We start from the raw sequence: 15,260 nt of genomic DNA, 5'->3' as shown, positions 1-15,260 counted from the left end.
TGCTTGTGTGCATGTCTGTGTACTCTGTGTGTGCGTGTGCATGCCTGTGTACTGTGTGTGCATGTCTGCATACTGTGTGTGTGCATGTCTGCGTACTGTGCAAGTCTGTTTACTGTGCGTGTGCAAGTCTGTGTACTGTGTGTGTGTGCATGCCTGCATACTGTGCGTGTGCATGTCTGCGTACTGTGTGTGCATATGTGCATATCTGCGTACTGTGCGTGTGCATGTCTGCGTACTGTGTGTGCACGTCTGCGTACTGTGTGTATGAGCGTGTGCATGTCTGCGTACTGTGTGTGTGCATGTCTGCGTACTGTGTGGGTGAATACTATGTGTGTGCATGTCTGCGTACTGTCTGTGTGTATGTCTGCATACTGCGTGTATGCATGGCTGTGTACTGTGTGTGTGCATGTTTGTGTACTTTGTGTGTGCTTGTGTGCATGTCTGCATACTGTGTGTGTATGAGTGTGTGCACGTCTGTGTACTGTGCGTGTGTGCATGTCTGTGTACTGTGCATGTCTGCATACTGTGTGTGTGCATGTCTGCGTACTGTGTGCATGTGAATATCTGCGTACTGTGTATGTGCATGTCTGCGTACTGTGTGTGTATGTTTGCGTACTGTGTATGTGCATGTCTGCGTACTGTGTGTGTGGATGTCTGCTTACTGTGTGTGTGTGTGCATGTCTGCGTACTGTGTGTGTGTATGTCTGCGTACTGTGTGTGTGTGCATGTCTGCCTACTGTGTGTGTGTGTGCATGTCTGCCTACTGTGTGTGTGTGTGCATGTCTGCCTACTGTGTGTGTGCATGTCTGCCTACTATGTGTGTGTGTGCATGTCTGCCTACTGTGTGTGTGTGTGTGTGTGCATCTCTGCCTACTGTGTGTGTGTGCATGTCTGCCTACTGTGTGTGTGTGTGCATGTCTGCCTACTGTTTGTGTGTGCATGTCTGCCTACTGTGTGTGTGTGCGTGTCTGCCTATGTGTGTGTGTGCATGTCTGCCTACTGTGTGTGTGTGTGCATGTCTGCCTACTGTGTGTGTGTGTGCATGTCTGCCTACTGTGTGTGTGCATGTCTCCCTACTATGTGTGTGTGTGCATGTCTGCCTACTGTGTGTGTGTGCGCATGTCTGCCTACTGTGTGTGTGTGTGCATGTCTGCCTACTGTGTGTGTGTGTGCATGTTTGCCTACTGTGTGTGTGCATGTCTCCCTACTGTGTGTGTGTGTGCATGTCTGCCTACTGTGTGTGTGCATGTCTGCCTACTGTGTGTGTGTGTGCATGTCTGCCTACTGTGTGTGTGTGTGCATGTCTGCCTACTGTGTGTGTGCATGTCTCCCTACTGTGTGTGTGTGTGCATGTCTGCCTACTGTGTGTGTGCATGTCTCCCTACTGTGTGTGTGTGTGCATGTCTGCGTACTGTGTGTGTGTGTGCATGTCTGCGTACTGTGTGTGTGTGTGCATGTCTGCCTACTGTGTGTGTGTTCATATGTGCATGTCTGCGTACTGTGTGTGTGCATGTCTTGCTGCTTCCAACTGGTGGCGCTATAGAGTTCTAGTCCTTTTCCTCTCTGAAGAGGCAAATGTCACATGTACATGTGGATTTCCTGAAACAACTGTAAGTCTAAGTCTAAAAATGCCCAAGTGGAGAGTGTGAAAATTGCAAGATCTATAATTTTATTTTTAATGCAGATTGTGATCTGAAGAAAAAAACATTGCCAACATTTTAAAAATATATACTTACCACAAAAACCTTATTTATACAGTACATTTTCTAATGACACACTTTTTTAAATTGGCCATAGATTCGTGATTTCAGTTAAGCTATTTCTTGAATGCCTTGATGCTCATAGTTTGCCTGTGAAAGTTGTTGTTTTAAATAACAAACAAAAGAAAAAAAATAGTTCTTTGCTGTGATCTGTGGTCTGTGGTCTGGGCTTCCATTACTGTAATGCAGATCTGCCAGTTGCTATAAACATTTGGCACCTGACAGGAAAAAGCCAACATCACTGGTCAGCTTTTCCACAATTTCTGCCTTTTTGTTTTAGCTGACCTATGACACACCTTCATCTTCTGGAACAAACTTGGTCATGCTTGAAATTTTTGGCCAATAGTTGGAGGAAAGATCGTTCATTAAATGAAAGTTCTTTGTCCACAAATGACCTTTCTTTGAAATATTTTTCCCAGACGCATCATTCATCCATTGCTCATTGTCATTGAACATGCATGGCCAGTTTGAATTATTGTCATAGCCATGATGGACTAAAAGGTGAATATCTACATAGGCAAATTAATTATTTAGCGAACAATCATTCCTTATCTATCTTATCACCGTCTCAGCTGTCCGAAATCTGTAATCTCATCAGTTCTAATAAAAAAAACCTTATAAAACGCTCCATCATTTAATTCATACTATGGTAACCACTGTAGGTGCACTAAGTATATTCTGATAACAGTACTGTGCAAAGTATCAACTTTTCTAGGTACACACGGTTTTTGAAGGAACTCCGGCAGGGAGGTTCCAAACATTTTAGAGAACTAACCACAGATCTATGGATGGAGGCTTACGCAAGTCTCTTTATGTAATCCCAGACAAACTTGATGACGTTGAGATCAGGTCTCTGTGGAGGCCATATCATCACTTTGAGGACTCCTTGTTCATCTTTACACCGACGATAGCTCTTAATGACATTGGCTGTATTTTTGGTGTCATTATCCTGCTGCAGAATAATTTTGGAGCAAACTAGATGCCCCACTGATGGTACTGTGTAATATTATAAATATCTTCTGGATTTTCTCAGCATTGAGGACATCATTAATCCTGACCCAGTCCCCAGCTCTATTTGCTGGAATGCAGTCCTAAACTTAAAATGAGCATCTACCATGCTTCACTATTGGCTGCAGACACTCATTATTGTACCGTTCTCCAGCCCTTCGGTGACCAGACTGCCTTCTGTTATTGCTCCTGCTGCCATTTTTATGCACCACAGTTCTTATGTTTCCATGCATAGTTGAGTCATTTCACCATATTTTCATGTTAAAGGTATGGCATTTTGGACTCAATATGTAACGCTGTGGGTGTGGACTCACTGCGCCAGGGGCCGGGCTTACCCTGGAGGGCAGTGACTAAGTGGCTACCTGGTCTTCACTAGCGCCTCTGATGGTGAGGATAGGCGTGGGACGCAGGATAGCCACCAGGTGCCACTCCAGATCAGTGTCCACACCTGCTGCAGATGACCAGAACAGGTATGCGAAGTACAGACGAGACAGAAGCTTAGTCAGACAGTCCAGGGTCGGGGCGGGCAACACAGGTCCAGGATGCATAGCCGAGGTCAGGAACGGAGAGAACAGACAGGATGAGAAGACAAGCAGAGTCCGTAACCGGAGGGATAAACAACAAAACTCCTTCACTGGAACTAGATGCTAACAGCAAACTGGAACCTAAGCTCAGGCAAAGGTGAGGAGGGATGAGCTGCCTGTTTTAGCACCTGCTGGTTGGTGATTGGCTTGGTAATCCAAACCCTGCAGGAGACAGCAAAGTTAAATTCCTGTAGTATCTGCCCGCACCCCTCTATAGCCATGAGGAGACAACAGGGATATGCAGCAAAGTTGGAAGTGCTGCATGGAACTAGCTTGATTACCAGACATGAGGATACGCAGAGCGGCGAACGCAGTAAATAGCACCGCTGGGGGGAGTTACCGCCGTGACACAATTTTTCCATGAAAACCACTTCTGGGTAGACTTGTCCAAATAGTACATGGTGTGACAAAGTCACTGGCAGAATACTGGAGGGGAGATACGCGTCTCTGAGACTTTTTGCTTCAGTGATGTAAAACATGGAGATTTCTCCTGCACATTAGGTGCAGAGAGGGTTAATAGCCAGAGTAACAAGGGCATGCTTTACAGGTGGATAGCTATCCACCCTATCTCCACTCCAGGGTGTGGTTTAGGGGCTATAAAAAGCCAGCCTTTTGACTCAGGAGGTGGTCAGTATCTGGAGGCCATCTCCAGAGAGAGGAGCGTGTGTTTGTTCCTGCTAGCCCTGAACTGTGTGATTTTTGCTAAGCCGGAGTGGCAAGAACTTTGCTGGACTCTTTTCTTATTTTGTTTTCCATTAGGCCAGATGGGCTGTGTTTCTTTTCATGAACTTTACATTAGTTTATGCTGCTCAAATAAACCAACTGAAAATTTAAAGAGACAGTGTTCAATTTATACATCAATGCATAGCTGAGTGAGCCGATCTACCACTGTGGGTATAGCTGGGTCCCACTGGTTACTGTCAGTTGTGAGCTGATGGCACTGCTGAACATCTTCCAATTTTATAAGGAAGTAAGCATGATGTGTCATTCATCTGCTGCACTAAGTTTCATTGGCCTCCTACTGCATATACAGTATCTACAGTCCTGAAAGTTGCCCAGTTATTGGTGTCCTCAATGCTGAGAAATACAGACAGATACTTATCAATCTTGCAATGCTATTAGGGAGGTGTCTAATTGACTTTGATGCCCAATTGTTCTGCAGCAAGACAACAACCCCAAATATATCCAATGTCAATTAGAACAATTTTCAGTGTAAAGAAGAACAAAGAGTTCTGGAGGCAATTATAGAGCCCTGATCTCTACATAATTCTCTGGAGTCGCATGAAGAGACAGAAAGATGCTTTCAAATTTACATCCACAACTTCCCTGCCAAGTTCCTTTAAAAACTGTGTACAAGTGTATCTAGAAGAATGTTTTAAAGGCAAAGGGTGATCACACCAAACCTTGACTGGATTTAGATTTATCTTTTGTTCGTTCACTTTATATTTTGCTAATTTCTAAAAATAAACTATTACTACTTCTACTTTTACAAATTTCTTACATTATAGCATTTTTCCACCACCTGCTTAAAACTTTTGTACAGTGCTGTACACTTACACAAGTTGAGTGTAAATCTGAGAATATATGTGACGTACAACTGTGTTTGATGGGCTACTGACTATATCGTACACATTCTTATACTTTATTAGTAATGCTCCTAGTATTCCCATTAGGTAGTAGGGGCATATATGTGTATGTTATTGGATGTTGTATTCTACAATTAGGAGGCTGTAATTTGTTATTACAGGATAAATATTTGCAGCTACTGTAGACTTATTAGTGTATGGACATCACTTACAAAAGGGTAAATTATGGTGCAAGACGTGTTGGTTACATAACCGTTCTGCTCTGAACTTATTTATACAGCTTGTAATTTATTCTTAAAAAGGGAGAAATAAGTGGCAAAAACTACATGACCAAATTGCCAAGGCTTTGAAGTTTCTTGAGTTTGTGGGGATTGGGACTGTGTTTTTGTTCTGCCTTCGAATCTGTAACAACCGAATAATTGCTCTTTCCAGCTGGTAATGTCCCATGCCAGACACATCTGTGTTAGCACTCAAGTGTATTCCCTTTCAGCGTTCTACATCTCCCTCATACATTCTTATGTACATACACAAACACACGCATACTTAAAGGCTCACAGCGATACAAACACACATTTGATGTGCGAGACACTTGTCCCCCCAGGTATGTACAAGCAGGAAACATGACTATGATTGATGTGTTGAACAGTTCACAATCTCTTGAGCTTGCAAGAATCCGAGGCACTTTGCAAAAGATGATTTCACCATCAACTTTGCATTGCACAAGTTTTTGACAAACTCCTAAGATCTGAGTGTGGATGAGCATAGAAATTTGGCAAAATATAAAACATAACTATTAATTTTGCAAGATGGTCTGAAAAGTTGTATTCAATTAGAAATAACAAATTCATATTGTTTTACACAGTATAAATGAATGTTTTTCTCCATCCCTCCAGGACACTTTCTGACATTTTTGGAACCTGTAAACAACATAACCATTGTCCAGGGTCAAGCAGCCACCCTTCATTGCAAAGTGGCAGGAAATCCACTACCAAATGTCAAGTGGCTGAAGAATGATGCTCCAGTGGTGCAGGAACCCAAGAGAATCACCATAAGAAAAACAGATTATGGTTCACGGCTAAGGATACAAGACCTCGACACTACAGACACGGGCTACTATCAGTGCGTCGCCACCAATGGCATCAAGACTATTGCTGCAACTGGTGTTCTCTTTGTGAGGCTTGGTAAGTTGAAGATATGCTTTTTGGCTTGTAATACATGTGCAGAAAAATATGGAAATTACCATTAAACGAGTACAGAATAATAAACTGAATCTGTTACCAGATGTTTGCTGCGTCATCTGAAAGCAGGATACAGGGATAGAGATCCTGATTCCAGCAGTGTATCACTTCCTTTGCTGTATTTGATCAAATGACTGATTTATCTGCTTTAGATCTAGCAGTTCTCTGAGTGCTAAGCTCTGTATAACCCCGCCCACACCACTGATTGACAGCTCTCTGTGTACACTGTGCATAGGCATAAAGCCAACAATCAGTGGTGGCGGGGTTATACCGAACTCATGAATATGGAGGACTACATGGCAGCAGGATTACTAGTACATTAGTGATAATCTCCTGCTGATAAAACAGTGATTTTAACAAAATTACAGCAAGCCGCCCAATAAAAGATACATCACTGGAATCAGGGTCTCTGTTTGTACATGATGCTGATCTTAGATTAGGTGCCAAAAACCTGATTACAGTGAGTGAACTTTGTTTAGCTCAATGCATAGATATGACTTTTATTGCATAGTGTTGCCTATTGGCTTATAATGTACAATTGTAATATATCTACATTTTCTATTTGTTTATACAGGTCCTACCCACAGCCCGAACCCCAACATTCAGTAAGTGTAGTTTTTGTGCTGTTAAGTTCATGAATGAATATTCTGCCTCAGCCTTCTAGAATTAATTAGAAATGTGAGCGATTGTTAGTTTATATTGGACTCGGAGTTCACAAACTGCAATAAACTAGACACAAGTGTACAAGGGCCTGTGTAGTGGCTGAAACTAAACACATGTACCTAATGCAAGGAATTTATTTTACTTACTGCACAATCCAAAAAGAACTCCCACAGTACAAACCGGAGAACATTAGGCTAAAGTGAGCAGTTCCGTCATACATATGAATTATTCATAAGACGGCTCTAAAGTCAAAGCCAGGAAAGACTTTGTCATGTAATGATATTTTTACAATAGTGATTTCCTCTCTGAAAGGAGGAACATTGTTCTTCTTTTAGATTTTGTTACTTCTCTGTATTCATTATACGCTCCTCACTACTGGTTTGCCAAAGTTATCCGATGCTTTGTTTCACTGTGTAATGTAAAACATGAGTTGCCTTTAAAGGGAACTTGACAGGAGATTCCTGCAGACCGTGCTTCAGGCAGCATGAATCCGACACTGGCTGTATTATTTGCCAATGTGTATGTTTTACGCTGAAACACTTTGGTGTCTCAGAGAATACGTACTTTGACAAATAAGCTGGAGACTATGGTCCCGATTCCTCTAAGTGTTTTTACCAGAAATCTGTCGTAAAACACTTTGATACGTCGCAAAATTATTGCACAACTCAAAGTTCCGAAAAATATGGCAACATTTGGCGTTTTCACTCCAGTTTCGCCAAGCCCGGTCAAAATGAGCAGAGTCGCAACGCCACAGCCTGTCTAATTCATGATGAGATGCGGCATGCCTTCCACCAGAAATTTTACTCCAGTCCCTGTGGCGGGGCGCTCAACACTTTTCAAACACCTCTTAATCAACTCCAACACGAATCCGGGCCTATGAGTCTCAGATGACTAGCCTGAGGCAGGTCCCCGGCAGTTTCTCCCCAGCCCCATTCTCCTAGACTGACAGATCTCTCCATATGTGTGTTTATAGGGCGGGACCTATCAGTGTAGTCTGGAAAAGCCACCATGAACTTGCCTTGGACTAGTCATCTGAGACACATTGTCCCTGGATGGCTTTTCAAAATATTTTTCCTGTGGGACACCAAAGTATTTCAGAGAAAACATACACATCAGCAGTAAAACAGCGAGTGTTCAGGCAGCATGAATCTTTTCAATAAACAGTGACTAGTATATATACAGTTATATGAAAAAGTTTGGGCACCCCTATTAATCTTAAGCTTAATGTTTTATAAAAATTGGTGTTTTTGCAACAGCTATTTCAGTTTGATATATGTAATAACTGTTGGACACAGTAATGTTTCTGCCTTGAAATGAGGTTTATTGTACTAACAGAAAATGTGCAATCTGCATTCAAACAAAATTTGACAGGTGTATAAGTATGGGCACCTCACCAGAAAAGTGACATTAATATTTAGTAGATCCTCCTTTTGCAAAAATAACAGCCTCTAGTCGCTTCCTGTAGCTTTTAATGAGTTCCTGGATCCTGGATGAAGGTATTTTTGACCATTCCTCTTTACAAAACAATTCCAGTTCAGTAAAGATTGATGGTCGCCAAGCATGGACAGCCCTCTTCAAATGATCCCACAGATGTTCAACGATATTCAGGTCTGGGGACTGGGATGGCCATTCCAGAACATTGTAATCGTTCCTCTGCATGAATGCCTGAGTAGATTTGGAGTGGTGTTTTGGATCATTGTCTTGCTGAAAGATCCATCCCCTGCGTAACTTCAACTTTGTCACTGATTCTTCAACATTATTGTCAAGAATCTGCTGATACTGAGTGGAATCCATGCGTCCCTCAACTTTAACAAGATTCCCGGTGCCGGCATTGGCCACACAGCCCCAAAGCATGATGGAACCTCCACCAAATTTTACTGTGGGTAGCAAGTGTTTTTCTTGGAATGCTGTGTTTTTTTTGCCGCCATGCATAACGCCTTTTTGTATGACCAAACAACTCAATTTTGGTTTCATCAGTCCACAGGACCTTCTTCCAAAAAGAAATTGGCTTCTCCAAATGTGCTTTTGCATACCTCAGCCGACTCTGTTTGTGGCGTGCTTGCAGAAACGGCTTCTTTCGCATCACTCTCCCATACAGCTTCTCCTTGTGCAAAGTGCGTTGTATAGTTGACCGATGCACAGTGACACCATCTGCAGCAAGTTGATGCTGAAGCTCTCTGGAGGTGGTCTGAGGATTGTCCTTGACTGATCTCACCATTCCTCTTCTCTTCCTTTCTGATGTTTTTCTTGGCCTGCCACTTCTGGCCTTAACAAGAACTGTCCCTGTGTTCTTCCATTTCCTTACTATGTTCCTCACAGTGGAAACTGACAGGTTAAATCTCTGAGACAGCTTTTTGTATCCTTCCCCTGAACAACTATGTTGAATAATCTTTGTTTTCAGATCATTTGACAGTTGTTTTGAGGAGCCCATGATGCCACTCTTCAGAGGAGATTCAAACAGGAGAACAACTTGCAAGTGGCCACTTTAAGTAGTTTTTCTCATGATTGCATACACCTGGCTATGAAGTTCAAAGCTCAATGAGGTTACAAAACCAAAAAAAGTGCTTTAGTAAGTCAGTAAAAAGTAGGTAGGAGTATTTAAAACAAGAAAATGATAAGTGTGCCCATACTTATGCACCTGTCAAATTTTGTTTGAATGCAGATTGCACATTTTCTGTTAGTACAATAAATCTCATTTCAAGGCAGAAACATTACTGTGTCCAACAGTTATTACATATATCAAACTGAAATAGCTGTTGCAAAAACACCAATTTTTATAAAACATTAAGCTTAAGATTAATAGGGGTGACCAAACTTTTTCATATAACTGTATATATATTCTAGAAGCTTATAACATATACTTCAAATAGATGATAATGTCTGTCACCCATAGGTTCCCATAAGAGTTGGTGCAAATCGATTTGCCGGACCAGGTTCACTGGCCACATCATTAGTCTGTGTCCGCTAATTTGGAGTCCTGGGAATCGCAACATATCTGATGGCATCCGGGGCTCTTTTGATTACCCGACCTGGTGCGATGTCACAAGTGCGTCACTTCGCGATGATAACGTCACGCCAGGCCAGCTGATTAAAGGAAGAGTCATGGATGCCCGGAGGTAAGAGACAGTTTCCAGGGTTCCCATTTCGTGGCTACAGATTACTGACATGGCTGATGGACCTGATTCTTAACTTCCATATTCATTTTTACACCATATTATTTAATTGTTTTGACAGAATACCATTTTATGGAATAGTGTAGTCTAGTATGTCATTCCATATCTTTTTTTTTTAGCCTACAGACATACAGTACAGACCAAAAGTTTGGGCACACCTTCTCATTTAAAGATTTTTCCGTATTTTCATGACTATGAAAATTGTACATTCACACTGAAGGCATCAAAACTATGAATTAACACATGTGGAATTATATACTTAACAAAAAAGTGTGAAACAACTGAAAATATGTCTTATATTCTAGGTTCTTCAAAGTAGCCACCTTTTGCTTTGATGACTGCTTTGCACACTCTTGGCATTCTCTTGATGAGCTTCAAGAGGTAGTCACCGGAAATGGTTTTCACTTCACAGGTGTGCCCTGTCAGGTTTAATAAGTGGGATTTCTTGCCTTATAAATGGGGTTGGGACCATGAGTTGTGTTATGCAGAAGTCAGGTGGATACACAGCTGATAGTACTACTGAATAGACTGTTAGAATTTGTATTATGGCAAGAAAAAAGCAGCTAAGTAAAGAAAAACGAGTGGCCATCATTACTTTAAGAAATGAAGGTCAGTCAGTGCGAAAAATTGGGAAAACTTTGAAAGTGTCCCCAAGTGCAGTTGCAAAAACCATGAAGCGCTACAAAGAAACTGGCTCACATGAGGACCGCCCCAGGAAAGGAAGAACAAGAGTCACCTCTCCTTCTGAGGATAAGTTTATCCGAGTCACCAGTCTCTGCAGGCTAACAGCAGCTCAGATTAGAGACCAGGTCAATGCCACACAGAGTTCTAGCAGCAGACACATCTACAACAACTGTTAAGAGGAGACTTTGTGCAGCAGGCCTTCATGGTAAAATAGCTGCTAAGAAACCACTGCTAAGGACAGACAACAAGCAGAAGAGACTTGTTTGGGCTAAAGAACACAAGGAATGGACATTAGACCAGTGGAAATCTGTGTTTTGGTCTGATGAGTCCAAATTTGAGATCTTTGGTTCCAACCACGTGTCTTTGTGCGACGCAGAAAAGGTGAACGGATGGACTCTACATGCCTGGTTCCCACCGTGAAGCATGGAGGAGGAGGTGTGATGGTGTGGGGGTGCTTTGCTGGTGACACTGTTGGGGATTTATTCAAAATTGAAGGCATACTGAACCAGCATGGCTATCACAGCATCTTGCAGTGGCATGCTATTCCATCCAGTTTGCGTTTAGTTGGACCATCATTTATTTTTCAACAGGACAATGACCCCAAACACACCTCCAGGCTGTGTAAGGGCTATTTGACCAAGAGGGAGAGTGATGGGGTGCTACGCCAGATGACCTGGCCTCCACAGTCACCAGACTTGAACCCAATCGAGATGGTTTGGGGTGAGCTGAACCGCAGAGTGAAGGCAAAAGGGCCAACAAGTGCTAAGCATCTCTGGGAACTCCTTCAAGATTGTTGGAAGACCATTTCCGGTGACTACCTCTTGAAGCTCATCAAGAGAATGCCAAGAGTTTGCAAAGCAGTCATCAAAGCAAAAGGTGGCTACTTTGAAGAACCTAGAATATAAGACATATTTTCAGTCTTTCACACTTTTTTGTTAAGTATATAATTCCACATGTGTTAATCCATAGTTTTGATGCCTTCAGTGTGAATGTACAATTTTCATAGTCATTAAAATACAGAAAAATCTTTAAATGAGAAGGTGTGTCCAAACTTTTGGTCTGTGCAGTATATTGACCTGCCAGGCTAATGGAGTCCTATGGACATGGTTAGCATATACATCAGAAGATTTTTGTGATATGCTAAGTGGCAATAACATGATATGAGCTCTGCCTTGAAGCACTGTACCATCTTTACTTCATAGACATAAGACTACCATTATATTTGAGCTGTTTTTTGAGGAAGTAAATATTGACATTCCAATAATGGTGGAAGATTACCACTATGTGTGAAAAATGTCAGTGTTTCAAACAGTTCCACTTACCAGATCCTATAGGACTTTGGTGGGTTGTCATGTTTGAAAATCCCATTTTCGTAAAATGCTCCTGCAGAAATAAGGTGATGAAAGTGACTCCAATTGCTGGATTTCAGTTTACCATATCGGTTGTTCCAACAGGAGATAGGCCGCTGCCAGAGGAGTCTGGCGGCGTCTTATTCCCTTTTCTGGATTGAAATAAACATACAGAGAAATAACTCTTGTCTGACAGTTATTTAATGTTAATGGGCTGCTTTAGTGTTCTGTTTTTTTTCCCGACTAAATAAATCTAATGAAATCCTTTGTAATAACTTAGTCCCGTCCCTAGTTGTAAAGTGTCCCTTAAATAAGTATAGATTGTTAGTTGTCCATGTATAAGGATAGTCTAAGCTCCACATACAAAAAACAAGCAACCTGAGTGTGTAGTGTGAATACAAAACCCAAGGCAATTTAAGCAAAAATTATTTAATTTTGAACAATTCCGGTAAATATTACCCTGCGCACTTGGCTAGAAAGTGTGTAGGCTTGATTTACCGACTGCCTCTGACCTCATTTGTGGTTATAGGGCTGCTTTGCCTATTTGATATAGTCAATCAGAAATGTTTTTGAAGCTTCAAACCTCTGAGAGAGGCAACAGTTGAAATGATTTATGAACTCAAGTGGTGTTAACCGAGGCAACAATAAGAGTGAAGTGGATTTTTGCCAAAGGGAAGAAATGTAGTAGTTTGAGTGAAACTATAAGCATACGGATTAATTGCTAAGAAGCAAATTGTTGGGAATGCCACTAATGTCTAATGCTCTCAAGAATGTCAATTGCCTTAATAGTGCTGTATTCAACCGAAAAGGGACATGTGCTAAATAATCAAAGAATTTTGGGAACAGTTTTGGATTTGTTGGCTACTATTACTATACACAGAACTGTATACTAAGCTGTTTCCTGTATTACTGTGTGAAGGTTATGAATATTTAGGAAAGAACACAACTAGCACACATTGTCTGATAACGTTGTGCTGTAGATATTCCCAGCTCTCAGCTTTGTATGTCTTCTTTGTGTGGTCTGGAAGGATGCGGAGGTGGCCTCAAGACTTCTGCACAGTTAATACCTGTCTGTTACTATCAAGTTTCTGCATAAAAATGTGGATTGAACGTTTCTTCCAGATTAGTGTTGATCAGACATTAGCGAATTCTCTTTAACTAGTCTGAAACGTATTAGTGATATTTATCCGCATTCTGCCTTTTGGCAGGGAGGTAATAAAATGTCTCCAATTAGACTTTGCTGGTGTATGTACAGAATTCTTTTCAGAGGTGTAAATCCATCTTCTGCTAAAGGGTCTATACATTAACATTGCATCTACACACTTGTAACCTGACTCGCTCTGCAAAGTACCTTACACATGATTATATGCTGTAAAAAGGTAGCTGTATTTCACTAGACTGTCATGGGAAATGTCATGGTCTGTAGTGACTGCTAACATTCTGTAGTTTAATAGTAAGCTTGTAACATGAATGAGCCATGGTGGTCAGTGGCTGTTGTGCTTATAGGGCTATGTAATGGCTCATTCCCATTTTGGTGAATTCTGTGGTGTGAATTTTCCAATATCTGGCTGTTTTAGTTAACAAGAGAAAACTTTTTGTTGTTTCACACATTTGGGATGATTTATCAGACAAAATCACTACACAGGTAAAATCAGCAAAAATGTGCTTGTACAAGTGTGCTTTCACATTGTGCTTTTCTCTACGTTCATGGGTCCCATTGGGGCTGGCATCCAAAGTCAATCCCCCCCACAAAACGGGATTCAGACGTATGCGCCGACGGGGCCATAGACTATAATGGTGCCGGCAGAGAGAATGTGTGCACTGTCGTGCATCATTTTCGGGTGTATACGCCTACTGGAGGCGGATACCCAGGCGCAGTATACTACGTGTCAGTATCCACCTCTACACCCAAAAATGATGCACGGCAGAGAAAAATCACAATGAGAAAGCACCCTAAGGCTAACGTACAGTATGCCCAAAGTGTGTCCTTTTAGCACAAGTCTAGCTGATAAGTGTTGGAATACCCAGTTTTCATTGTATTCAGAAGTGCACTATGTGTATGGTATACATTTTTTTTAACCATTTAGATGCACTGTCAATTCCATCACAGAATAAAAAATAATTAGAAAAAATATAAAAAAAAAATTAAAAATTCAATAACCGTTCTTTTTCCATTAAAAATAAAAAATTCAGAAAAAAAATACACATATTTGGTATCGCTGCATCTGGAAAGTCAGATCTATCAAAGTATAAAATTAGTTAACCCGTATGATAAACACTGTAAAAAGAAAAAGATCAAAATGCCAGAATTGACTTTTCTCTTTGGTCACTTCATCTCCCTAAAAAAAATGTAATGAACATCTATCAAAACGTCGTAAGTACCTGAAATTGGTATCGATAAAAATGTCAGCTCACCATGGAAAAAACAATCATTCAAGGGTATTGGAAAATGGCGACACAAAGCAGAATATTTTTTTTCCAAAGTTCAGAATTTTTTTTTCATCACTCAAATAGAAAAAATCAAAGCAAGTTATCGGATGGATCTAAGCAATCATGTTTCCAGGTAATTTTTACCATATAGTGAGTACTTTAAAAATAACAATAAAAAAACCCAAATAGTGAAAGTGTATTTTTTTTCACCATTTCATACCAACTTATAGTAAAATGAATGAGATCATTCAAAACTACAGTTGGTCCCACACATAAGACATATGTCTATGTCAATGGAAAAAATAAAAAAGTTATGGCCCTTGAAAAGCGAAGGTGAAAATTAAATGAAAGTGCAAAATTGGTTTATGAAAGGGTTAATGTCAATGTGACTTGTACTTCACCCCAAAAATGATGAGCTCATCTGCAAGATTGCCCATGGCAGTAATAATCTGCATGACCCAAGTTTGCGGAGGCTGTATGCTTATGAAATTCTCTGCCACCTGTGGGCTGTTAATTCTGAAGACATTGCCGCATGGCTTTGAGAAGCGGGGATGTTGATAAATGCCTTCCAATTTTAGATACAAACTGTATTAAGTAATTACTAGTAAATGACCCTGTTGGGACATTTCCCTTCCACTAATCTTGACCTCATCTGTGCCTATTTGGATACAGAAGAATTTAATGGCCTCTGCATTTTTTTCTTTGTTGAGACTTTTAGTAATGTCTGTAAGATTTAGGAAGGGTTTTAGTAGTCTTTCATGCGTGCTTTGGCAGGTTCAGAGGAA

At 41.0% G+C, this 15,260-nt stretch overlaps 1 protein-coding gene across 1 annotated transcript in view; it reads left to right on the top strand.

Annotated features, from left to right (window-relative positions):
• The window catches only part of ROR2 (receptor tyrosine kinase like orphan receptor 2), a 183,045-nt gene that overhangs the window by 132,460 nt on the left and 35,325 nt on the right, over window positions 1-15,260 (top strand). Inside the window, exons 3-4 of the mRNA XM_073671021.1 lie at window positions 5,832-6,119; window positions 6,751-6,781. Coding sequence (XP_073527122.1) covers window positions 5,832-6,119; window positions 6,751-6,781 — 319 coding nt within the window. The remainder of the gene's footprint in view (window positions 1-5,831; window positions 6,120-6,750; window positions 6,782-15,260) is intronic.

This window comes from Phyllobates terribilis, unplaced genomic scaffold (genome assembly GCF_046119375.1).
Source record: "Phyllobates terribilis strain yellow unplaced genomic scaffold, ASM4611937v1 Scaffold_1__5_contigs__length_1240528914, whole genome shotgun sequence".
NCBI classification, from domain to species: domain Eukaryota; kingdom Metazoa; phylum Chordata; class Amphibia; order Anura; family Dendrobatidae; genus Phyllobates; species Phyllobates terribilis.
This window is presented reverse-complemented; position numbering and strand designations above follow the sequence as displayed.